General features: G+C 39.3%; 1 protein-coding gene across 1 annotated transcript in view; it reads right to left on the minus strand.

Annotated features, from left to right (window-relative positions):
* Window positions 1–27,404, minus strand: part of LOC126248247 (histone-lysine N-methyltransferase trithorax) — a 205,915-nt gene that overhangs the window by 32,336 nt on the left and 146,175 nt on the right. The window contains exons 11-12 of the mRNA XM_049949096.1: window positions 15,547–15,659; window positions 405–8,462 (exon numbers count right to left, since the gene is read on the minus strand). Of these exons, the coding sequence (XP_049805053.1) occupies window positions 405–8,462; window positions 15,547–15,659 (8,171 nt within the window). The remainder of the gene's footprint in view (window positions 1–404; window positions 8,463–15,546; window positions 15,660–27,404) is intronic.

The raw sequence follows: 27,404 nt of genomic DNA on the forward strand, positions 1-27,404 counted from the left end.
ACATTGGAAAGAGTAAAGATAGCCTCTTACCATATAACCAAGGCACATATAGACGACTGAACATACAGCTAAGTTCTTGGGCATGTCACCTTCAATGCTAGTGTGTGTGTGTGTGTGTGTGTGTGTGTGTGTGTGTGTGTGTGTGTGTGTGTGTGTGTGTGTGTGTGGAGATGCGCGTGAGAGAGAGAGGGGGGGAGGGGGGGGGTCTTGGTCCAAATTGATGACCCCCCTTCTTTTTTCTTATTGGTGCCTCCGTTATTGCTCAGAACTTTATACAGTGAGTTGTTATTTTTACTCTTTCTGTTGTTTTTATTCCACCTAGGAAGAATGGATTTTTTCAGTACCATATTACTACTTAAGTAATTACATAAATGCATGACACTACAATATACCACAAAACCTACCTGTTACTCATTAACTCGCTGTCATTTTGTTGAACAAATTTCGGAGGGTTCCTGTGGCTGGAGGCCAACCAACTGAACATGTCATAAGGTCCTCGAGATTTAAAAGGTTCAGTCCTAATGCATCCACTTTTATTAGGAGGTGGCAAAGTGTCCAAGTCATCCTCTGGTCGTGATGTCCGTTGTTTGTGGTAACGAGGTTTGTATTTCACACATCGGCCAACTCCTGGTAATTGTTCAACGAGATATCTAACAGCATTATGCTTCAAGCCGAGAATCTGTAAACTTTTCTGCGTCAAACTAAATGGATTCTGTGGCAATGGTGGCATTTTGTTCACAATTCGAGCATTCTGAACAGCGTCAAACACTTTCTGCCATGCCTCACTAAACGATTTTGAAGTGCAACAAAAACCATCTTGAGAACAGATTTCATACATAATATAAGATGATTTTTCTTCAGAATTTTCTCCATTACAGTATACTGGTGACGTGTCCCTACTGTCATCACCACCATTATCATCCTCGTCACCACTATCGTCTTCATTCTCATCCTCGTCACCTTCGTCACAATCATTGTCACCATTTTCTTCCTCTTCCTCCTCCTCGTCATCTTCACAACATTCGGTATCGTCATCCTCTTCATCATTGTAACCATTAGTACCACTGTCATCGACATTCTTTTCAGTAGTCAAATCACGTATATCTGGCCTACTGTCTTTCTCAATACTGCCACCAGTATTACAGTCACTTTGAGCTCCAAATCTGCTATAAGCATCACCAGCATTATCTTCATCACTGACGTCCATGTAGTTGCCCCTGTTATTGGTAGCACTTCTGCCGCCGCCGCTGCCACCACCACCGCCACCGCCGCCGCCGCCGCCACAGCTACTGCCATCACAGTCATCTTTTGTCAATGGAGATGCTGCTCTTTTTTTTTCAGTGTCACTGCTATATACAGACACATCAGCATTTACTTGTGGAACAGAGTTGCATGTGAAAAAGGATTTCCTCTCTTCTGGACAATTTGTCTGAGTGTGCAGTCGTGCCACATTCTGTTCATCATATTGTGGGCTGCTGACAGAAGTGTTACATTCTGATGAAGGCTTTCTTTTCGGAGAACGGTCCAAGCTGATTCCAGAGATACACTCTACATCCTCCTCCTCGTCTCTGTTCACAAGTACAGCTTCTGCACAGGTATCACTTTCCATGACATCAACATACTTAACATTCTGCAGCTTCAAAATACGGCTTTCATCATTTGTTAGAGATGTACTGAACTCTCCGTGCTTTTGCAAAATAGGTTTCGATGAAGATAATTTGTCAGATAAATTACTAGCTTTAACTTTGATATTATTATGTCTGTTTACAACTGTTTTAGAGGGTGGGATTGCGTCAGTAATGTGTAACACTGACCTGCCGTTCCCTTCTTTATCTGGCTCTTCAACTGAATTATCGTTAACTGGACTGGTTTGTCTAGTAGCCAATCTTTTGTATTTTCCATGTGACAGTGTTTCCCTCTTGCAGGGAGATTCTGTTACTTTGTGTCCAGGGCGTCTACTGATGACTGTAGGTGCTGACATATTGAACGTGGACGTATCATTATTGCAAAGTTGATCTTTAGACGAAGGATTGTGGTTATAGCTAATTGCTCGATTCGGCAAATTAGCAATACATTTTGGTTCATTACATTCTGTGCTAACTTCTAGACTGTGGTCAGGTTCTCTATTGATTACCCACAATTCGCTAGGATTATTTGTCAGATGTGCTGGAATATCCGAAGATTTTTGATTAAAACTGAGAGCTCCGTCTTCCGTTACTACATGCGTCAGCACTTGTCCTCCTATTGCTGCCTCACAGCGCTTCTTACATGCACAGCAAACATCAAATGCATAGCAATACACGCATGAACAGCAAATTTGGTTTTTCTTTCTTGTTGACACTGATTCTGCACGCTTTGTAAGGATAGTGGCATTAGATTGCAGACATGTGCAGAATATCTGATGTCCACTGTTTTCAGACAGCTGCTGCTCTGCTTGGATAAGGCAGTCCTCACGGTCAGACTGTGACTTGCCTGAACATTTGTCACAAGCATTTCTGACAGGTGACGCAGGAGGACTCGTGTTAACACCACTGGTCACACATCTAGGTGTTATAATCCTTGCCATTTCAAAACGTGTGTGGGCACCAAGTCTAGGATTCATGATCTTTGTTTTATCATAGGGCGTGTTGACACCAGTGCTTACGCGCCTGGGCGTCATGATCTTCGGAAATTCAGAATCGGCGTCAACAAAGTTGCTCACACGTCTGGGCGTCATGATCTTCGAAGATTCAGAATCGGCGTTAAAGTTGCTCACACGTCTAGGTGTAATGATCTTCGGAAATTCAGAATCAGCGTCAACAAAGTTGCTCACACGTCTGGGCGTCATGATCTTCGGAGATTCAGAATCAGCGTTAACAAAGTTGCTCACACGTCTAGGTGTAATGATCTTCGGAAATTCAGAATCGGCGTCAACAAAGTTGCTCACACGTCTGGGCGTCATGATCTTCGGAGATTCAGAATCGGCGTTAACAAAGTTGCTCACACGTCTAGGTGTAATGATCTTCGGAAATTCAGAATCGGCGTTAACAAAGTTGCTCACACGTCTAGGTGTAATGATCTTCGGAAATTCAGAATCGGCGTTAACAAAGTTGCTCACACGTCTAGGTGTAATGATCTTTGGAAATTCAGAATTTGTGCTAACACATCTTGGTGTCATGATCTTTGGAAATTCAGGTTTTGTGCTAGCACATCTCGGTGTCATGATCTTTGGAAATTCAGGTTTTGTATCGTTTGACATATCAAAGGATGTGTTCACACCAGTGCTCACACATTTAGGTGTTATGATCTTTGGAAATTCATGATCTGTGCTAACACTACTGCCCACACGTCTAGGTGCCATGATCTTTGGAAATTCATGATCTGTGCTAACACTACTGCTCACACGTCTAGGTGTCATGATCTTTGGAAATTCATGATCTGTGCTAACACTACTGCTCACACGTCTAGGTGTCATGATCTTTGGAAATTCATGATCTGTGCTAACACTACTGCTCACACGTCTAGGTGTCATGATCTTTGGAAATTCATGATCTGTGCTAACACTACTGCTCACACGTCTAGGTGTCATGATCTTTGGAAATTCATGATCTGTGCTAACACTACTGCTCACACGTCTAGGTGTCATGATCTTTGGAAATTCATGATCTGTGCTAACACTACTGCTCACACGTCTAGGCGTCATGATCTTTGGAAATTCAGAATTCGGGCTACCATTATTGCTCACACATCTGGGTGTCATGGCCTTTGACATTTCAAAATACGTATGCCCACCACTGTTCACACACCTAGGAGTCACAACACTAGACATTTCGGGGGCCACATCAACACTGGTGCTCGCACATCTGGGTGTCACAATCTTTGTCATTTCAGGGATTGTTCGCCTGCGATTCTCGCTTCTCATAACTGTCTTTAACGTAACTGATGTACACGTGCTAGATGATTCAGGGTACTGAACAGCTTGATCTTCTGTGCACACTTGTTGAACTGGCAAGAAAGAGTGATCATACGAAGGCACTTGCATGCTGACAGTCGAAGGTGGGCAGTTTACATACTCTGTATTTCTAACAGGAGAATTTGAAATAGGGGTTTGTTGGTTAATAATAAGGTAACTTGGCTGGACTTCCACAACAGGTTCTAATGTTAATTCAATTACAGATCCTAATTTGCTAGCCTGAAACACTTGTGTCGTAGTTGCCGAAAAACTGCTACTTGCAGCAACCACACCAGGTAGAGCAGCAGAGACAAGTTGGCTCGAAGACATAACTGTATTACTAACTACTGTCTCGTAATTTGAAATATACATAGGCTGTCCAGCTAAATACATTCCTCCTGGCTGTGTCCCATACATGTCCAAAGATGGCGTACAACCAATCATTGTCTGCTCTGCCGAAACACAATGAACCGCATTTTGCTGTGTGGGAGGAAGTACTGTCCCAAGAAATGCAGAATGGGGAGCTGGTGACTGGACATTTGGCATTAAGGGAAGCCTTACAAAACTCTCTGGTGCCTGAACAGGGTAATTTCCTGAGACTAAAGGATTTGCACTGACAAACTGTTGTTTGTTATACCCATTAGTATGTGTATCAATAGTTGCAACCAGCTGCAAGCTCTGTCCTGTTTGTTGCTGGAAAGCTTCAATAAATGTAGGAACAACGCTCGGAGATGGTACCTGCTGCATTATTACTGCTGGTGCATTAGAATGTTGACTCGACTGAACCTGGATGTAGCTGTTACCCTGACACAGATGCTGTTGATAATGCGGATCGGTATCTACAATCGACGTATGGGTACTCACCCCCTCGACCACATTACTCTCAACTTCAAACTTCGAGGATGACTTCGATTTCAGTCTTTCAAGTACAGGTGAGTTCTGAGGAGGTGTAGCAGAGCACTCAACACTTTCACTCCGCATAGACAAATCTGTGGCATCAGTCTCTCCCAGAACACTTTCACCTACATTACAACAAGATTCAGTTGTATCAAACTGCTGCTTTTTGGTGCATTCTTCCTCACTAGAGCGTGTATTTTCTGAATCACTTTCACTTGTCGAAAGCATAAAATCATTGCAGCATGTTGACAAATGGCGCTCAAAACTTTTCTTTGTCCTGTAGGTACAGCGACACTGAGTGCAACGCACTGGCTCTTCTTCAGTATCATATGTCTTGTACCAACTCTTTCCGTGCGCCTGGCTTGAGCTAGAGCTACAGTTACAAACAGCTCCAAAATTACCTCCAGAATTAAAATCTGAACTGCAACGTTGACATTGGCCACAACTTCTCAATGATGAGGAACTTGCTTCATAAGCACAGTCTGACAGCTTTTCATCATCAGAACGAGGAGATCGACCACCTTCACTGCCACTGCTACTCAAGGGATCTACAGTACCGTCTAACTGGAGGAATCGTGTTTGTGGGCGGCCGTTCCATGGTAGGAATTTGTTTTCCTTCCCTTCTTCCTTTGTGAGTGTGACTTTCCCCTTACTGCTGTCCGACGGCGACTCCTCATCGACTCCGCACTTGAGTTCTGCAGGTGACTCAGTTGCAGTAGAAGAAACACCCGACGGCGGTGATCTTGAAAGTGTTACGTGAACACATTCTGGCAAGCGCAATTCCTGCAAAGTATGTGATGCATCTGAATCAACAATAACAACAAAAGGATTTTCACACACACTCCTTCCAACGGTGTGAGATAATTTCCGTCTTTTGTATGCCGAAGAGTAGTTGCCATCAGGTTTACAATTCCATGTCTTACTACACGCTCGTTTCCGTCTTTTAGGAGGTTCATCAGATGTAATGTCGACAACATTATTGTGCTTTGTTCTTCTCAGTTTAATTCTCTTAGTTCGTTTTACTTTATTTTTACTCAAACCAGCATTCTCTGCAGACTTTTGCTTTGAAAGAGTGCTCTTGTGGCACAAATCATCTTGATCTTGCACACTCACTTCTAGAAAACCAGTTTTTTTGGTGTTTCCCATATGGTGATTATTTACGAGATTAGCCTCATCTGTACTACTAATTTCTTTTTCTGTCACTGATGGATCATTCCCATAAAATCCATCACTTTTCTCCATAGCTCCCATTTCTTCATATATCATCAGCTTCGGTAATATATCCTGCATTGAAATTCCATCTATAAGGTCGTGAGGCAGATCTTCAAAAATAGCTTCTTTTAGTTCAGGAGGCAAAAGATCAGCTGCATTTTGTGAGTCATGAAGTGAATTCTCATCAACATCTTTACTGCTCACAACATCTAACATGTAATTGACAACCTGATAAACAATTTTATCATCAAGTGAATGACACTTTCGCTTATTCTGATACTTACGGTAAGGAATTCGTCTTTTAAATTTGGAAAATTTCTTCTGATTAATTTTAAAAGATAATTTTGAGTTATCTTTCAGATTCTTTGTGTCATTTGTTTTAATTTCATGTCTCCATTTGGAAATTTCATTTAGTTTTTCCTCAACTACATGCCTTTCTTGACTATGATCTACAGTCATGTTTTTTCCACAGTCGGGAGACTGAGGTACGTTTTTATTACATAGCACAGTTTTAATGTGATATCGAACTATTCTCCATGGTTCTATCGAAGACCAAAATAATCTTGTACACGAAAACCCATTTGGTATAATAGCCTCTGGAGTATCAGAAACTTCACTAACAAATTCTCCTATATTTTCAACTGAAAGTGAACCAATCATTAACCTAACCTTTTTAGGTTCAGCAAACTTCTTCTTTTTACGGTCTAGTTCCACATAAATTGGGCGGCATATTTCAAAATCTGATTCATTGTGCAGAACTTTACCAGTGGCACCTTTTGCATGGGATGGGCAGAAAACATTTTTGTCATCCATAAAAGTGCAGTTCACTTTCCTCGCACAGGGGAAATGGAAGGTTTCTGGACAATTTCGTGTGCAACATCCTACACTTGCACCTCTTTTTCCACAATGATCACATCGTATCTGACGGCCTCGAGACATTGCACTGTGAACATTCTGTAGTGATCCATCTATTTCCTCAAACACTTCTGCTGACCACAGAGCACAGTTTGTGTGTGCCCATTCATTCTGTCCACAGTACAAAAGTCTGCCTTCTTCAGCGGGCAACCCATCACCAACACCTTTACAAAGGACACAAACTCTATTATCCTGGACAGAATACCCACTGTAGAAATCATCTAAGGATTTCCCTAACATTTTATCAGGAACAGCATGAAAAGAATCATCCAATATTGACACTTCCATTGAACTATTATGATCATCACTGCCAGATTTTTCTGAAATGATTCTTCTCCTCTTACTTGATTGTGAGTTATGTTCACAAACAGGATTATTTGAAACACGTGCAAATTTAGGATTAAACCATGGGAAAACTTCCTGCATATTGTGATAATATAGCTGAAGTAAATCAGAGCAGTGAGATTTATTTAGGATGTCTTCCATTTCCTGATGAAACTGGAGAACTGATGTGTACTCACTGGAATTAACTTTATTTTTTACAGACAGAAATGTTAAGGATGACTTGTGTTTCAAATTTTCCAAACAGTTGCATTCAAGGAACTCATCCTTTGGTATATCATCACTGCACAATTTCTTGGAACTGGCCTCAGTAAAATTTTCAAAGCTCCTGCTGCTGCTACACTGTTCTAATGACAGCAAACGGCTGGAAGCTACAAAACCCAAACATGATAATGCATGTTCCTTCAGCTCCTCTGCATCATTTCCCCCACAAATTTTCAATTCTTCATCAGTGCTGCTAATACCAGAATCACTTGTAGGCGTCGCAAGTGAAACCTGATGCACTTTGGAAGGCGATTTAGTAGTATCGAAGCCAGAGGTATCAGATAGTTCTGTACACTGAACATCAACTTTAACTGGGAAAAGTGAGTTTTGCAAGTCCTTGGAAACACAGTCCTTTACGCGAACAGAACATTCTTTTAAGTTATATTTCTCTCGCCAAAGTCTAAGAGAGTTTTCCGACAGGTATGGTACAGCAGTTTGCCCTTGGGAGTGAGGAAAACATTTTTCTTCTGAACAGCTATTATGCAAATTATATTCACGATTTGACAATCTCTGATCTCTGGCACAGATATTATCACGTTTTGAATCTGCCAAAAATTCACTGTTGTCATCATCAACTTCATACGTAGTTTTTACTTCCACACTATATTCTACATTCTCAACATGCAGATCTGTAATACTTAGAAATGTGTTGTCTTCACAATTTGAGTCAGTCTTTTCACCCAAGCACATATTTCCAATGGCAGTGGGATCCGAATGCGTATTTATGTTATCATCATCTATTAAATTGGGATGATATTCACAGTGTTTCTTTGGACTGCATCTGAGCATTGAATAAGCTTTACGATTTTTGCTCAGTAACTTCAGCACAGTTAGGTATCCTGCTTTCATCTCTTCTTCAACAGCATACCACCATGGAGCAGGAGGCTTCTCACAACACTTCCTGTAGGGAAGAAAGAGGGATTATTAAATATTTGAAAAGAGAGAGCACTGAACAATGTTTATAACTACAAGGTGAGAAAGCATAGAAGCCAGCCAGGATCATTTTTTTAAAAAAAATGTTCATTTTATATTGGAAATTATACACCTACAGGGGAGAGGGAGGGGAAAAAAGAGGGGGGGGGGCAGATCCTGTTAAAAGGACATTTTACAATGTGTAAGGGTCAAATAGACTATATCCATTTATCATGTGTACAAAAATTTGGAAAGTTATTGGTAAAATGTGCTACATTCTTCCTTATTAATGTGCATTTGTCATATCAATGGTATGCAATGAAAACCTCATAAGTCGATTTTATTAAATTCTGCAACTGAAGCAAAAACAGTTTCTTAAAAAATAAAATGGTTTCTTAAAAATAATGTAAAGCAATACAGGAAGTTGCTACATGTGTAACTGTATAATAGAAGTCCAGTTATTGACAGATTAGAGACATCTGAGCACTTTCAAATCTTCCTTTGATTATGGAGTCACTGGTTACAGCAATTACAAGTTTTCACAGACAGATGGACTCATGAGGTTTTCACTGACTGCCATTGACATACTACTTTGTGCAATCTAAAGTTTTAAAAATTATGAAGTTTCTAATCTGCCACTGCTTTCATACTCTGCAAGCCACAAAGTGTTTTATGATGCACACAGGTCCCTCATGTCAGTTTCACTTGTAAATGCACTCCCTTACCCGTTCTGCAAATTGGTGCTTCTTGTAAGGTACATCTTGCCTGCAAGCCCCCCTTCCCCGCCCCCCAATTTTATAACCACATGAATGAAGGTGAGCACTACATTCATAGAAAAATATTGTGAAATTTTGAAGGTTAACTTTTTGTAAGCCATTTACGTTATCTTGTCATCTCTCTGATGCTCAAGCATCAACCACATAAACCCATCACAAATTATACACTTCTTCCAAAATTATCACCTTATTTTCTTCTTTCTTTCTTGGAGACTAAAAGTATTAAATGGTTGGAGAAAGCCAATGGAAGTCCAACCTACATCCTTCACACAAGGGCATGTGTTACACACACATTTAACAGCAACTTTTACATAGAGAAAACATAAATTTAGGCTGAGAGGGAAGCAAACCAATAAAGCTTTCTGTAGCCAAAACCATCCATCAAAATTTGAAGTGAACAATAACTGATATTTTTGAAACAAATAAAAATCAGAATATCTTGATAGATCACTGCAGACAAAAAATGAAACAATAAAACAAAACTACCACAGAACAAAGGGGCTAGTTTAAAATGGCTGCAGAATTTTAAAAAGTTATACAAAGGAAAAAACAATGAGAGAAGAAAGTTAGAGGGAAAAGTAATCTTTCTAGCCATCTACGGTGTTCAAAATGAAAATGGTAAAGGACAAGTATAAAGTTCCTCACGTACTAATAATTTCGCACATTAATAATCTACAATATGTAACTGTATGTACAAGAGCTTTACAAAAATAACAACTACAATAATCTTCGACAGCATAGATTCTCAGCCCCAAAAGTGTATAGGTTATGAAAAAAACCCTGCAAATTTACAACAATACTAAGTTATCACCACAGGATTGGTGATTAGCAGAAGCACGGAAAAGTCATTCCTGACGACAGTATGAAGATGTACAATCTTTGTATCTACTACCTACTAATATTTAATGCACATAGTGATAGGGAGGTACTCCATTCTTCCAGAATCTTTTAAAATATCCCACACAGAAATAGTGACATAATATTATTATGAGACATATCCAGATGTAACAAAAATATTACACAGCGTAAGTAATATCGTAATTTTTACAATAATATCTGGCGTCTTCTGGTTCCTTTTGCATGTGGGCATATGAAGTATCATTTGGTAAGGTCAGATTTCTTCCCTGTCAACAGCTCAGATTCCAAGAATGCCGTGATGGTAACTCAAAGTGGTTGCAGTATGGGGGAGGAAAAGTATGACAAAAAGAGAATGCTTGCCCTGAATTTAATTACAGACCCTCTGCAAAGGTAAATAATTCAAAACTGATCTTGCTACAGGCTCTTTGCTTGTAAGTTACCAACTAATTCAAGACTGAAATCTGGCACAAAAAAAAAAAGAATGTTTACACAACAATCAATAACAAGTATCTTTTCCCAAACTAAATACCCCACAATAGCCTGAAGGAACATGTAGTACTTAGTTGCCAAAATTCAATTTGTTTCTTTACCATCATTTCTTGTTCTGTTTTATGGCCCTGTTACCTCCCTACTATTTTTATTAATTTGGTCTGTACGTGGGCACCACTCTGTTTGTATACTCAATTGCGTTTTCTGTTGTGTAAACCATTTTAATTCTGACTAGGCCTTTTATAATTACACAGTGGTTTGTATCTTGAAGATTCATCTGTATTCATTTTTATATAATGTATTTACCCAAATGCAAGCTGACATTATTTGCAATTTTCATGGTCCAAAAATGTATCTGCAGCTTAGACTCAAGGCAAAGTCTAAGGAAATTCTGAAAAATGCCGCTAGAAGCCTCTGCAAGGAGTTATTTTGCCACGGAAGCCATTGTCTTAGTACTTTGAGTATTGAATGCTAAGTATTTTTTATCAGGGAGGAAATTCAAATTTAATATAGCTCATCTTTAAATTTAGCAATTTTTCAAATAGTTATAGCAATAATACACAAATGAAACCCTCTACACGCGCGACTCTTCCATCCCCCCCTACACACACACACACACACACACACACACACACACACACACACACGAACGCGCGCGCGCACGCGCGCAAAAAAAAAAAATCAAAACAGATGTTTTTTAAGAAACCTGCAGAAGTTGGCAAGCATGGTAAGCGCAGTTTTGCATTTCGACAGCTCCAGTTCCATTCGGAAGGTGCCGGCACACACTGATGCACATTGAGCCATTTCTTAATGCTGCTAATATTCATGATGTAACAATAATAAATGTTCCACTGCCTTAAATTAATTTCATATTCGTGAGTACCAATAATTTCCACATCTGAACAAGACTGTCCTTATAAACAAGCTTTTACATAACCTTGTTACTTCCATGAGAGACTTCTACTATAGCACATGACTGACATGAATCATATGTTAGACACACTGCATGCAATGAGTGAAACTTTCCCACTGCATCATTCCCCCTCCTCTCCCCTAACTCCATTTTTGTTTTTTCCATTGACCCCTAGGAGAATGAGAGTAGTGCTTGCTCAACATTTTCAGACAATACATTTGGATTTCACCCCTTGCTTAAGGCTACTTTAGTACTTTTGTAAAGTGCCAGGTTTTAGTCTACCATGATTAAACATATTCACTATACTGTGAAGTTGAAAAGAGAAGTGCTGGCTGGTGTTATACATTAGAAGTTGTGCTGAAGGATCCTGTTAGGTAGCACTGACAGACGTGCTTACCCATGAATGCAGAAATTATCCAAGTGAAAGTACACGGAGTTGCTCGATAGCAGAAAATCGTGAATTTCAAAGGAATCCGCAATTGGGTTGCCTGTATCATAAAAAATTGAGGATTTTCTCTTCGTAGGCACATTTCAACTGCACAGAAGCTGCCAGAAAACTATGAGGAAAAACTCGTTGAATTTCAACATTTCATACTCAGAAGGCGCGCCAAAAATAATTATCTTCCTCGTCAACAATTTAGGAAGAGACAGATTGCTACTCTCCATGAAGAAGACACGTTAAGTTGCAGACAGGCACAAATAAAAAGACACTTACACAAAGCTTTCGGCCATAGCCTTCATCAGCAAAGGAGAAAAAAACACTGTTCATAAACACAAGAAAGCAAACCTCATGCACACGTGACCACCAACTCCAGAAGTGCAGTGGTTTGTATCTTAAAGATAACACCTCATCTGTTGTCATTTTTTATGTACTGTATTTTCCCAAATGCAAGCCGACCTTATTTCTAATTTTTGGTGTCCAAAAATGTAGCTGTGGCTTAGACTCGAGGCAAAGTCTAATGGCATTCTGGCCCAAGCTGCCTCAGATGGCAGTCGTGTGTGTGAGGCGAGCATTCTTGTGTGTGTGAACAGTGTGTGTTTCTGTTTTGTTGACTGTACACAGCAATCTATCTGTTCCTACATTGTTGGTATTCCTATATGGAGCTTCCATTATCTTCTTGGTCAGATAGGTAATGTGGACCAAACTCTGGTATATTTCGATATGCCAAGAAATTACATCCTAGAAGCAACTGGAGAACAAAGATGTCAAGATAATCTCTGTAGGTGGTGAAATGCAGCGCATGCCTGTCATGCTTGCCTGCACAGCCAATGGCCACAAACTGCCACAATTCAATGTTTTTAAACACAAGAAGTTACCTAAGTCCGAGGTATTTCCAGAATGTGTTATTGTACATGCTAATGAATGACTGGTTCACAGAGGACTTGGTTTAGAGTGGATTAAACTTGTATAACAACATCGTACTGATGCCTAGCTAGGTTTGCCAAACATGCTGGTACCAGATTCATATGCTAGTCATACTACCCAGCTGTAAAGAGGAAATCAGTAGAGAGTAGAACAGATTTAGCTCTAATTCCAGGAGGGATGACATCAATTTAACAGCCATTAGATGTCTGTTTCAAAAAACCCATTTAAGGACAGACTTAAAAATATGTACACACAATGGCTAACAAAAGAAGCTAACCAGTTAACACCTACATGAAGTGTTAAGCGTGCCAGCTTGTCTCAAGTGTGTGAGTGGATTGACCCATCTTTGAAATGTGTACTGAATAAAATTATCTATCACGCATTTAAAAAATGATATGTTTCTAACTTTCACATTTCATCGAAATCAATTTTCTTGGTAGATAGCCGACAGTATCCAGTCAGTCTGTGAGCCTATGCTACTACGAATGAAAAAGACAGTGTGTGTGTGTGTGTGTGTGTGTGTGTGTGTGTGTGTGTGTGTGTGTGTGTGTTTATTCTACTATGAGTTGTAAATTTGTATTCTTGCATGCCACATTTTTGGGGGCTTCTCTGTAGCGCGACTTGCCTGTGACATCACCGCTCACAGCGCACTTGCATGTAGTACCTATTACAGCTGCCATAATTTGTTTGTCGAGCAACGCTGACTGATGTAGGAGATACTGTAGAAGAAACATTTTCCGTAATGATGACAATACTTACAGTTCACACTTTGTATGGATCACTTGTGCTGGAAATCATTCTGTGTAGACAAATATACTGCTTAGAATGTTAAAAAAATAGTCCAATCTAGATGATACACATTAGTGTCTTTAATACATAGATTGCTGTTCGCCAAATTTATATCCTTTAAATCAACTGTGATGCTGTGTGTCAAGCCAAAATGTACCTTTCTTGGATGAAAACACTATACTTTGTTGAAAGAAATAATACTTTAGATGAAATTCAAGTGATATGAAAAGACTGACGTATGACTCAAACACGAGATATGGTAGAGTCTGCAAAAGTCTTAGTGGCCCCAACTGCAATAGCTCCACAAGGAATATTTTGAAAGATATTGTGGATCTTCACTGCTGTCACGGTTTGTGATGTAACGATAATTTTAAGTGTCCAATAATCTAAAGTTGATTCCATGTGAATTACTAAAATTAGTACAACTCCCCACAAGTCCCTGAGAGGTGGAGCCACTATGATTAACCATATCTGTTTTGATTTTTAAATACAACTTGAAATAAGGCATGTACCACGGAGACACAATTCAATCACTCTGCTCATGGCTGACGTGGCACCAGAGCATAATTTATGAGAGCAAGCACACTGATGTCGCTGTGTTCGTGTCATGGTGTGTTTTGTTATTTTGAAAATATGTTTTTATGCACATTCTCCTTTCAAATAGAGATTCACCGTATGTTGTGCAATACCAGTAACCAAATGTTTGTTACTTTTTTTTATATTTACATGCAGAAAATAAAGCTATTTCAATCTACTTCTGATAAAATAGTGCATCTAGATACCATTTGCTGTGAAATAGCATTTATTAGTTAAGTTCGCATTTTGAGGTAAAATTTGCATCTAAATTCACATTTATCACAAATGAGAATTTTTCTGGTCCCTAATATACTTGTGAAACTGAAAAATCATTGTAATTTTGTTTGTATTTTGTACAGCCAAAATCACGAAAATGAAAAAGCACATGGACAAACTTTCCTTAGACGCAAAGAATTAACTGGACAACAGTACACAGTGATGTTTTTAAAACCTAACACTGCACATGAGGAAGCACCATGGGCCTAATTATTTTCAAAATATATGAAAAAATTACCATAGAAGCAGTAACCCTGTGTCAAATTGAATGGAATCAGCTACTACACATTTCACACTCCATTATCCAGCAGCAAAGGGAGATCCTACAGAAAAATATCCATGAATGAAACAGAATAAAGCACTGCACTTGGAAACAACACCACCAGACAAAGACATATTGAGAAATTTTCACCAGGGAATGATATGTAGCAATATCACAACTATATGCAAAGTAAAAATGATCAAAAAGACCTAAAAACCACAGTGGACATCAATATTGCCTGGTAATGAAGAATAAGTCTCCAATTGTGATAATTTCATTGAGTGCTAACAGAAGATCAATATATTTGGACACTAAGAATCCTTCTTTAACAAAGGAAGCTGGTACAGTTGAGTATGTATGGACTTCCTTCCCATAAATTCCTAGGAAAAATGTCCAACACAAAAATGTATAGTGCGATCCAAAATTTGCCGAAAATGGTGATGAAAAGTGAGACCATTACTGGACTGAAATGTTGTGTGCGCATGGATTGAAGACAATGAGAATTTGCTTGACCATACCAATCAGTAACGACAAATTGAGTAGGGGAAAAAATAAATAAATAAGGTGTGTGTGTGTGTGTGTGTGTGTGTGTGTGTGTGTGTTTGCTATGATAAAGCAAATTTTCCTTGTCTTCAATCCAAAACTTAACCAGATAAATGCATTCCCTTTTCTTCAGATACCAAACACAGACACAAACAAAACAGTTCAAGTCCTTTCGTTAAATAATTTTCACAGAATTACTGTTACTATTTCAAATTGCAAACTTACCTGCAAATAAATTCTACAGTATCTGGAAGGTAGCTGAGTATATGATATTTTTCGTCTGAAAGTCCTTCACATCTTGAATGGACCCAGCAATTGCATTTCACACACTCCATCATCTAGGGTAAGACAGTATAACATATTACATACAGAACAGAGCATAAAGCATAACAAAAAGTTAAATATCTGAACACTATGTTGCAAGATGACAGTAGCACAACACACATGGTTCTGCACAAACAAAACCCTTATAGAACGAAATCAAATAATAAATATTGATTTTTGTAGCAGTGACAAATTCACTAATTAGGAAGTGGACTGGTAAAATATCTTTTATCATCAATATCTACCTGTCTTCAAAAACTGGTGCTCATAATATCATGTTACATTGGTACACCATAACAATTTATATAATTTTTTAATGCAGAGCAGACCGATAAAATCTGTAGAGTGCAGTAACACCTGCTGATACTCTATCTCCCCAGTCCTACCTATATACTGTTTAAGTGCACTGAATGTTCCTGGAATCTGGAACAGAATACTAAAAGCTCAGAATGATTTTTTTCTCTCATCAAGTTCAATGCCTCACAAAATACGACACCCACATTTCTGAAAATTGGAACACCTAGAAAAGATACATGTGAACGAATGATCTGTATAACAAAGATCACATACATGACAATACAAGAACAAGGATTGTCAAACAACCGTGATAAACAAAATTCTAAAAATATCTGCTCATTTGTATTCCTATAGTTCATCAGAAAACAGCTGTTACTATATATTTATGTAGTACATTTGATACCCTCATGTCATCCTTACAATACAGGGTCTTGGGTGCATTTTCTCTGGTGTTTCGATGATATTTGCAATTTTTTTTTTTTTTTTTTTTTTTTTTTTTTTTTTTTTTTTTTTTTGCAATGTGTAGCTGGAGCCACCCGTGTGGGGTTACTGGTCCCCCATCGCGTGCCTCCCCAAGTGGCGGATAGGTGAACGCCCTTCCAGGTATGGAGGGTACCAGGGAAATAAAATACCTAGGGCAGACCAAAACCAGCAGGTATGAGGGCCAATGGCTTGGATGAAAGGCAGAGAAGCCCCAACCATCAAATGCTGCCTTGCAGTCAGTAGAAGGATCTACAAAGGCTAAGAATGTTCTTCTGAAAATGGAACCAGCTACCCGGCGAGCTGCAAGGAGTAACCCCTCAAATGGTTGGGTTGAAAGTTAATCTTCCCCTGTAAAAATCACTTGCTGCAAATGCTAACAAAGGAATAAGCCGGACAGATATTTTGATGATGACCCCATCAAAAAAAAAAAGGATAAGAGATATGAACATGGAATGTGCGGAGCCTGTACCAAACTGGAGCCCTATGGCACCTGCTAATGCAAGTAAACAACTACGGTATAATACTATTGTCTCTCCAGGAAATTAGGTGGAAGGGAAGTGACACAATGGACTCCGGAAATTTCACAATCATCTATAGTGGCGGGAGGACATATACCTTTGGTACAGGTTTTGTAGTTGCTAAAGGACTGAAACATGCTGTAATACACTTTGAACCAATCAATGAACGGATGTCCATATTAAGATAAGGGGGAAAATTTTTCAAATAACAATTGTAAATGTACATGCACCCACAGACGAGGCAGATGAACAAGAGAAGGATGAGTTTTATAGAAAGGTAGAGCAGTTGTATGATCAGGCTCCTAAACATGATATTAAGATCTTAATAGGAGACTTGAATGCAAAAATAGGAAAAGAAGAGGCAACTATAGGAAGACAATGCTTCCATGAAATATCAAATGACAATGGAATTAGTGTTTTGGATTTTGCTATAAGTAAAAACATGACTGTCAGCAGTACATGTTTTCCACATAAAAAGACACTCAAAGAAACATGAATGTCACCAGATGGACAAACTAGAAATCAGATAGACCATATATTGATTGACTACAGGCATGGATCAGACATCATGGATGTTAGGAGCCCACGTAGAGCTGACTGCAATTCAGTGAGAATTAAGTACAGGCAAAGGATTTGGCTACTGAGTAAACAAAAAGGCCACAAACAGAAAAGTTTTGACGTTAAGAAACTAAAGTCAGAAGAAATACGGAGAGCATATCAGATGAAAATAGAAGAGGGGCTTTAGAACGATACTGACACATCAAATCAACATATAGAAATAATGTGGAAACAATGTAAGACTGCAATCTTCAAGGCAGCTGGGAAGGTTTTGGGACATGTACGGGCTCTAAGGAAGGCAGATTGGTTGAATGAAGAATGTATGAGAAGAATTGAGGAGTGTAACATAGCATGAACAAAATTATTTCAGGGAAGAACTAGAGCAAATCTGAATGAATATAATGAGAAGTGCCATGGAGCTAAAAGGGTTTGCAGAAAGAAGAAAAGAGCACTAGAAAAGAAAAAAATGGAAGAAACTGAACAGCTAGGAGAAGAGAAGCAAGTACGTGAAATGTACCAAAAGATTAAAGAAGAAAAGGCTGGGTTTCAAGCCAGAACAAATATATGCAGAAATAAAGATGGGAATTTGATAGGGGAAAGTAATAAAACACTTGACAGATGGGCAGAATACTTCCAAAAGCTACTGAACCTGGAAGTAGGATTAGAATAAGAAGAACTGGGGGAAATAACTTATTACGGACCAGAGGTCGTAACACAAGAACCTGTACTGGAGAAAGTGATACAAGCCATTAAGACATTAAAAAATAATAGGGCACCAGGAGATCAGATTCAGGCGGAATTTCTCAAATATAGTGGGGAAGCATTGTGGAAAGCAATACATAAAGTAATACTGAACATCTGGCAGGAGGAGAGCATGCAAATGGAGTAGAAAACAGCTATTGTGTGCCCCATACATAAAAAAGGAGATGAACTAAACTGCCAGAATTACCGAGGAATATCCTTGCTAAATACTACCTATAAATTGTTCTCCACGATCTTAACTAGGAGGCTTACTCCCTATCTGGAGGACAGAATTGGACATTATCAGAGTGGCTTTGGAAGAAATAGGTCAACAACTGACCAAATATTCACATTACACATACTACCTGAAACATGTTATGAACATCAAGTAAACATACATCAGCTTTATATTGATTTTACATAAGCCTATGATAGCATCTCAAGAGTGACACTGCTGAATTTGATGGAAAAAGCTGGAATACCTAAGAAGCTCATTAAACTTACTATGATGACCCTCAGTGAAACCAACTGTAAAGTAAAAATACAGGGCTGAATCTCCAGAGAAGTGGAAGCGAAAAAGGGACTGACACACTGTGACAATATCTCCTCACTGCTACTCAACCTCTGCCTAGAAAATGTTTAAGTCAGATAGAGATAAATAGAGTAGGAACCATTTTTAATCGTTCATTGCAGTACCTAGCCTACACAGATGATGTGCCATTACTTGCACGAAACACTGCAATGCTGGCTGATGCCTATCAACAAAAGGAGAGAGGTGCAAGGGAAAGACCAAATATAAAGTATGCCCACAAAGTAAGTTCCATTTGGTTATATAAAACAAATGTGTACAGATACAGAAAAAATATTTATTGTACAAAAATCTACAACTGTTAAACTAATTTTCTACATAGCTTCCGAAATTTTGGAGGCACTTGACATAGCATGGCACATGTTTTTGTATTCCCTCTTCATAGAAGGTTGCCGCCTATGTATTCAGCCATGTGGTAACGTGTTCTTTCAGCTCGTCATCACCGCTGAAGTGTTGACCACCAAGGACAGATTTTAGGTGTAAATAAGAGATGAAAGTCGACAGGAGGTACGGGCTGTATGGAGGACGATCAAACGCGTTCCAGTGAAATTCCTGTAAGAGTTGTTTGGTCAAATTCGCTGTGTGAGGTCGGGCATTATCGTGGAAAAAAACAACACCTTTTGACAGTAATCCTCGGCGCCTGTTCTGTATTGCGCAGCACAATTTCTTAATGGTCTCGCAGTAACAATGTGCATTGATTGTTTGGCTTCGTGGTAAGAAATCAATCAGCAAAATGCCTTTTCTGTCCCAAAAAATGGCGCATATGACTTTTCGTGGTGTCAAGATTTGCTTGGGCTTAACCTTCATTGGGGATGAAGTGTGCCTCCATTTCACTGATTGCCGTTTTGTTTCAGGGGTGTCGTACAATACCCAAGTTTCATCCCCTGTGACTATCCGAGAAAGAAAACCATTGCCTTCTTCATTGTAGTGTGTCAAAAACTGAAGTGCACTGCCCATCCATTGTTTTTTGTGTTGTTCAGTAAGAATTTTGGGTACCCAACATGAGCAAAGTTTTCAAAATTTCAGTTTTTCAGTAACAATTTCATGAATTAGTGATCGTGACATTTGCGGGACTTCCGTAGCAAGGGCACTAAGTGTAAACTTATGGTTATGCTTAATCTCCTCTTCAATTGTGTGAACCAGTTCATCAGTAACCGCAGACGGGCGTCCACTTCGTTCTTCATTGTATGGGTGCTGATAACCGCGCTGTTGAGCGCCCCACAAGCCAATCATCATCATCATCATCATCATCATCATCATCATCATCATCATTGTTTTTCATTGTGCACTTGATTACGACCTTCATTGAACAGTCTGACCCATCTTCTAACCATTGAATCACTCATAGCAGCCTGGCTGGTGTGGCCGAGCGGTTCTAGGCGCTTCAGTCTGGAGCCGCGCGACCGCTACGGTTGCAGGTTTGAATCCTGCCTAGGGCATGGATGTATAAGATGTCCTTAGGTTAGTTAGGTTTCAGTAGTTCTAAGTTCTAAGGAACTGATGATCTCAGATGTTAAGTCCCATAGTGCTTCGAGCCATTTGAACCATTTGAACTCATAGCATTTTGTCCGTAAACCTCGCAGATTTGCCAATGAAATTCTTTCGGTTTAACTTTCTTTGCATTTAGAAAATGAATCACAGATCTCATTTCACACGTGGCAGCTGACATTATAAAGAAGCACTACAAAGCACACGTCGGCAGCAGCGATCTGAAAATGGCGTACATGTCTTCTCCTCGAGTCAGAGTAACTACCATGCATGCTCGGAACTGCAATCGTAGCGCTACCGTGGATAGAAATAGAAATGGAACTTACTCTGTGGACAACCCTGAAAGGGTGAGAGACTTCAAGTAACTCGGATCGACTATCACAGAGACAAATGACATCAGCAGCGAGGTGAAAGCTAGAACAGCAGCAAGCAACAGATGCTACTTTGCCACACTACTCATGCTTAGCAGCTCACTTCTATCACGGAAATATAAAATCCTCATTTACAAAATAATTATAAGACCAGTTGTTATGTATGGTGCCGAGACATGGACCATGACTGCAAATGAGGAAAGGATCCTTAGCATTTGGGAGAGAAAGGTTCTGCGTAAAATATACAGCCCAATATATGATCAAGAAGGATGGCGCATCCGTATGGATGCGGAATTAGAACAACTTTTTGAAAAACCTGACATTGTCACTACCATTAAAATAAGAAGACTGCTATGGGCAGAACCCATGGTCAGAATGGAGGAAAATAGAACATGTAAGAAGATTTTCGATGGCTAGGCTGGGGGCAGACAATGGAAGGGACATCCCAGAAAGAGATGGGTGGATGGAATTTAAGAAGACATGAAAAAGTTGGGTGTCAGAGGATGGATACGGAAAGCCATGGACCAGATAGAGTGGTAGGATATTATGATGCAGGCCAAGGCCCTTCAAGGGCTGCAGAGCCGAGTAGTAGTAGTAGTAGTAGTAGTAGTAGTAGTAGAAGTAGCTGCTGCTGCTGCTGCTGGAATCAGCCTAAACAAATACTTCTCACCATGCCTTTCATGCAATGCCCAGAGAGATATGAAAGTGTCAGTTTGTTTCCCTTTACAAAGAAATTGATTATTAAAGTGGAATTTTATGTGCTCATTCAGTAGAGTGGTCCCAAATTAGACAAACACAATATTTGTCTTGTCAGTATGAATTAACAGGGTCAGTAAAACACGAAGAATAATCAGTACTTCAGTAGTGACCATAACTCCCTGGCCAGTGCCAACTGCTACCGCCATGCAGCAGTGCTGCTGCTCAGTCACTCCTCGAGTACTGGCTATTCTTTGCGTTTTACTGTCCCTATTAATTGATATTGATGAAAAAAATATCACTCTTGACTAATTTGGGACCACTGTATCAAATGAGCACGTAAAATTCAGCTTTAAAAATAATTTTGTTTGTAACAGGAAACAAACTGACACTTTCCGTTGACATTGGGTGTTGTATAATAGACGTGATGAGCTGTATTTATTAGGGCTGACTCCAGCTACACACAAACAAAATTGCAAATATCTGCAGATATACCACAGAAAATAAGTCTGAAGACTCTTGGGAGAGAGACCCTGTATAAACACATTCAAAAAAATGTTTGTTTGGTGCCATATAAAATGAACACAGAATCAGTCATATGTATCAGTCTTTTACTTACTACAACATAGTACACGCTGTTCCCTTGTAAAAGACAGTTCTTCAGTTCCAAAAACCTACATGTTGTTATGGTTGCTGTTCACACTTTTGCCAACAAATAATAGTCACAATCGCATGTTTTATTTAACTATGTTTGCTGACAATATCATTTAATAATGCAAACTGCATTTTCTGTTGTCTCCAGATGCCTTTTACATACACAATCTTCTTTATCTACATCTACAAAGATACTCTGCAAGCCACAATACAGTGCATGGTGGAGAGTACACTGTACCACTACTAGTCATTTCGTTTCCTGATCCATTCGCAAACAGAGTGAGGGAAAAATGACTGCCTATATGCCACCATACGACCCATAATTTCTCGAATTTTATCTCTGAGGCCTTTATGCGTAATATATGTTGGCATCACTAGAACTGTTCGGCAGTCATCTTCAATTGTTTGTTCTCTAAATTTTCTCAATAATGTTTCTCGAAAATCATGTCACTTGCCCTCCAGGGATTCTCATTTGAGTTCCCAAAGCACCTCTGTAACACTTACATGTTGCTCGAACCTACCGGTAACAAATCTAGCAGCTCTGAATTGCTTCACGTCTTCCTTCAGTCTGATCCGCACGGATCCCAAACACTTTAGCAGTACTCAAGAATAGGTCGCACCGTCGTCCCGTATGTGGTCTCCTTTCCAGTTGAACCACACTTTCCTAAAATTCTCCCAATAAACTGAAGTCGATCATTTGCCTTCCCTACCACAGTTCTCATGTTCGTTCCATTTCATATCGCTTTTCAATGTTACGCCCAGATATCTGAATGACTTCACTGTGTCAAGCAGGACACTATTAATACTGTATGCGAACATTACAGGCCTGTTCTTCATACTCATCTGCACTGACTTTTTATGAGTCTTACACCAAGTATTTGCATAGATGCAATTGTGCTCTGTGCAAAATTCTACTGGGCAATTTCCAATTTCATTCCTTTCCTCCAGTCCACATTCTCCAGCTATTTTTTTCCTTTCCTTCTTTTCTTACTATTTAATTCTAGTTCCTCATAACAAAGTTACGTCTCGCTTAATATACTGTATAGTTCATTTAATCTCGTCAGACATTCTTTCAATCACTTCATCATCTGCAGAGCTGGTATGCATGCAATACTGTGGTGGGTTGCGGCTTTGTGTGTATCTCATCTATGATGATTTGTTGACTTCACTGTTTGTAATAGTGTACTCACATTCACTATCCTTACTCCTGCATTACCCCTATATGATCTCGTGTTCATAAACCTGTAGCCATGTGACCAAAAATCATGGTCTTCCTGCAACAGCATTTACTGGTTTCATTATATCCAACTTCAAACTATCCATGTCTCTAACCTGTCTATTTGATTAAATGATCTAATATAACATACTCTTACCCACAGAGGTCATTTCTTTTCACATCACCCTTCTGATCAGTACTTCCCAGAGATCCAAATGGTGGATTATTTTACCTGCAGAATGGATACCATCATCATTTAACTATGCAATACAGCTGCATGTCGCCAGAAAAGGTAACAGCTGCAGTTTACCATCAGTTCCTGATGTCCAAAATACCAATATATTAAGGACGTGTTGGCCAATGTTACAAGGCAAGATATGTCAATTATGCATACTTTTTAAAAAATAAATAAAAAGGATGCACTACAAAGGAATAACCCGAATGGGACAGAAATCTGTAGATGTGATGTACATGTACAGACAAACAAATGATTTCAGTTTCACAAAAATTGGATTATTTATTCAAGGGAAGGAGCTTCACAAATTGAGTAAGTCAACAACATATTGGCCTCCCTCTGACTCTTGTGCAAGCACTGATTGATACAGTTGTTGGCTGTCCTGAGGGATACTGTGCCAAATTCTGTCCAACTGGCATGTTAATATCATCAAAATCCCGAGCTGATTGGAGGGCTCCACCCATAGTGCTTCAAATGTTTTCAGTTGGGGTGATATCTGGTGACCTTGCTGTCCAAGGTTGGGTTTGGAAAGCACGAAGACAAGCAGCAGCAACTCTTGCCCTTTATGGGTGGGCATTATCTTGCTAAAATGTACACCCAGGATGGCTCGCCACAAATGGCAACAGAACATGGCGCACAATATCTTCAATGTATTGCTGTGCTGTAACAGTGCTGCAGGTGGCAATCAAATGGGTCCTGCTATGAGAAGAAATGGCACCCCCAGACTGTTACTCATGGCTGTCAGGCCGTATGGTTCAGGTTGGTATCCCACCACTGTCTGTGGTGTCTCCAGACACGTATTTGACCTGGAATCTCATGCACTGGAGTAGAGCTGTCTTCAGTGATGAGTCCTGCTTCGAATTTAGTCCGATGACAAGCAAATACGTGTCTGAAGATGCCCTGGACAACAGTGGGATACCAACCCGACTGTCAACCACCATACGGCCCAACAGCCAGGAGTGATTGTTTAGGGTGCCATTTCTTTTCATTTTGTTTGGTTGTTATCCACAGCACCCCTACAGCACGATACGTTGACTACATTCTACCCCCTGTTTTGTTACCCTTCATGGCAAGTCATCCTGGGCTTGTATTTCAGCAAGATAATGCCCTCCTGTACACTGCAAGAGTTTCTACTGCTTGTCTTCTGGTTGCCAAACCCTAGCTCGGCCAGCAAGGTCGCTGGATCTCTCCACAACTAAGAACATTTGGAGCATTACAGGCAGAGCCCTCCAACAATCTCAAGTTTTTGACAATCTAACGTGCCAACTGGACAGAATTTAGTACCATATCCCTCAGTAGGACAGCCAACAACGACAAGCTGAATAATTGCTTGCATAAGGGCCAGAGGTGGACCAACACATTACCGACTTCCTCAATCTTCGAAATTCCTTCCAATTTTTTTCGGAATTGCTATCATTTCTTTGTCCGTACATGTACACCATATCTAACAATTTCTGTCCCATTTGGATAATTCCTCCATGGTGTGTTTATTTTTTGGTCCTAAGAGTGTGTAATTTTGGTCAGTTCAACACCCCGTAACAGTCAAAGATTGAGAGCAAGCACTCAATTGAGATATGATTGATTGCTACTAAATGAAAATTTTATCTTAGTTCTGATGCAAACCCCCCCCCCCCCCCCCCCACACACACACACCTACAACATAATTATAATTTTTTTTTCCATAGTGCATTTTACTTACATTTACTCTATCAGTTGTAATCAAATGATTTGACTTTTCACTTTTGGTTTCCTTTTTAGAAATTACACCTGATGTTGCTAACATTCACTGTCCACCTTTCACTATTAGTGACATACACTTACCGTATTTACTCGAATCTAAGCCACACCTGAAAAATGAGACTCGAAATTGAGGAAAAAAATTTTCCCGAATCTAAGCCACACCTGAAATTTGAGACTCAAAATTCAAGGGGAGAGAAAAGTTTTAGACCGCACTTCCAAATCGAAACAAAGTTGGTCCATTGTAACATGAGACACAATTGAGGTCGAATGGATGAAGATACAGCTACAATAGTTTGGTTCGAGTTGTAAGCTTAACTCCTAAGTTTTACCAAGTAGCCATTGCTATGTGCCAGGCGCTCCGTCCGTATTTATACGGGTACCCTTCCTTTTTCACATGCTTCATATGGTTTGAATCGATTGCTTATTTTGCTATGATCTGATAAGTGCCGTTCTCTTTGTTATATGTGTTTACGTCACTCTAAGCTGAAAATGCATTATTGTACTGTGTCATAAATGTCGCATTCTGATAATGATTGTTCACGACCTGTTGCTGCTCGCAGCATGGCTTGCTTTTGTGTGTGCTACCGCCACTTCCAAAAAGTGAGAGAGAGAGAGAGAGAGAGAGAGAGAGAGAGAGAGAGCAAAATAATGGCAAGAGACTGCTGTTTGTTCTTACTTACACTGCAGCTTTCTTTGATAACAAGGAATAATAGACTGCATATGATAGAAGATGTTCTGAACGAGAGTTTAGCGAAAAATTTTCTCCGTTTGAAAATCTTTGCCGACGCCTCTTTAGTACATTACATTCTGCACAAAAATTAGATTCATCTTAGATTTAAAAATCTAGTCAGTTGCCGTGCTACATTTCTGACTGTATCACTATTCAGCATAAGAATAATATGAATATAAACATGACATAATATGTATATTCTTCCGCATTTGCTCTTGTCTCACTCCAGTTTCGTAGTTCATTGGGCAGCAAACACAAAAGAATACATGGCATAATGTTTACATTCTTCTACCTTTTCTTTTAATTTATTTACTGACGTAGAGGTTTTGGCGCCAGTATTTATCTTTGTGCCTGCTAAGCATGCCTGCGTAGCGCTACGTATATTCGATGGCACAAGTTAGTTGTGGCGGCACCTACCAACATTTTTCAGAACTTCCGCTTACTTTGCACTCGATTCTAAGCCGCAGGCGGTTTTTTTGGATTACAAAAAGGCACCATAAAATATTTTTTACATGGATTAGGAGAGGCAAAGAACAAACCAAACAGTATCATAAGCATGAACCTAGACTACAGATTCTTTTGTTTAGTGATGGAAGTGTTTTGTGATTGAAGTATGAATGAAGAACTTCATCTGGCACTCACAAGTATGTTTGTTCAAATTTGCACCTATAGCTTTTGTGATGTAGAGGGGTCATTTTTTTCCTACAAAAATATTTTGACTGATACATGCAGGAGACACAAAGGACAAATTTAGAAATAATGTTAGCTGTTAACTGTGCAATAAGGGAAGTGAATTAACAAATTGAGAACAAAAATGATAGTGCATCTTTTACTGTATTTTTCATTTGATAATGCATGTATTGTAGTTTGACAGTGCAAGAATGCACACATATTTTGTGATTGTGCATATAATTCTCCTCTTTTAATTAACACATCAGTAATCAGAACACTAAAAAACCTAATGAATAAGCCACTTTCATCAATGTTTCACCAAGTGTTATAGAAATAAGTATTCTGATGATTCAGAATACTCCTGAGCAGCACTGTTGCTTGTTTCAGAGCAGTTCACAACAACATCAAGTTATTTTACAAAAGAAATGTGACACAGTTATTACTAGATAATAATATAACGTGTTTGTCAAAAAAAAAAAAAAAATGTAAGTTGTTAGGTAATCTCATACCTATACTCCTGGGATTTACACAAAACACTGTGATTTAAAAAATTAGGAAATAAAAATTAAAATAAATTTTGATTCCAAAGTCATAAAAAAATAATCTTTTTCCTGTATCTTCACAGGGTCACCACATCAATTACTGGATTTGGCAATGTCCCACCCCCCCCCCCCCTCCCCTGACAATTTTGTGCACCTCACCAGACTGCATCGAGTGTTATACAATAGGAAAGTCTGTGAAAGTTTTTTCTAAATTTTTGTGAGTCATGTA

This window comes from Schistocerca nitens, chromosome 3 (genome assembly GCF_023898315.1).
Source record: "Schistocerca nitens isolate TAMUIC-IGC-003100 chromosome 3, iqSchNite1.1, whole genome shotgun sequence".
Classification (NCBI taxonomy): domain Eukaryota; kingdom Metazoa; phylum Arthropoda; class Insecta; order Orthoptera; family Acrididae; genus Schistocerca; species Schistocerca nitens.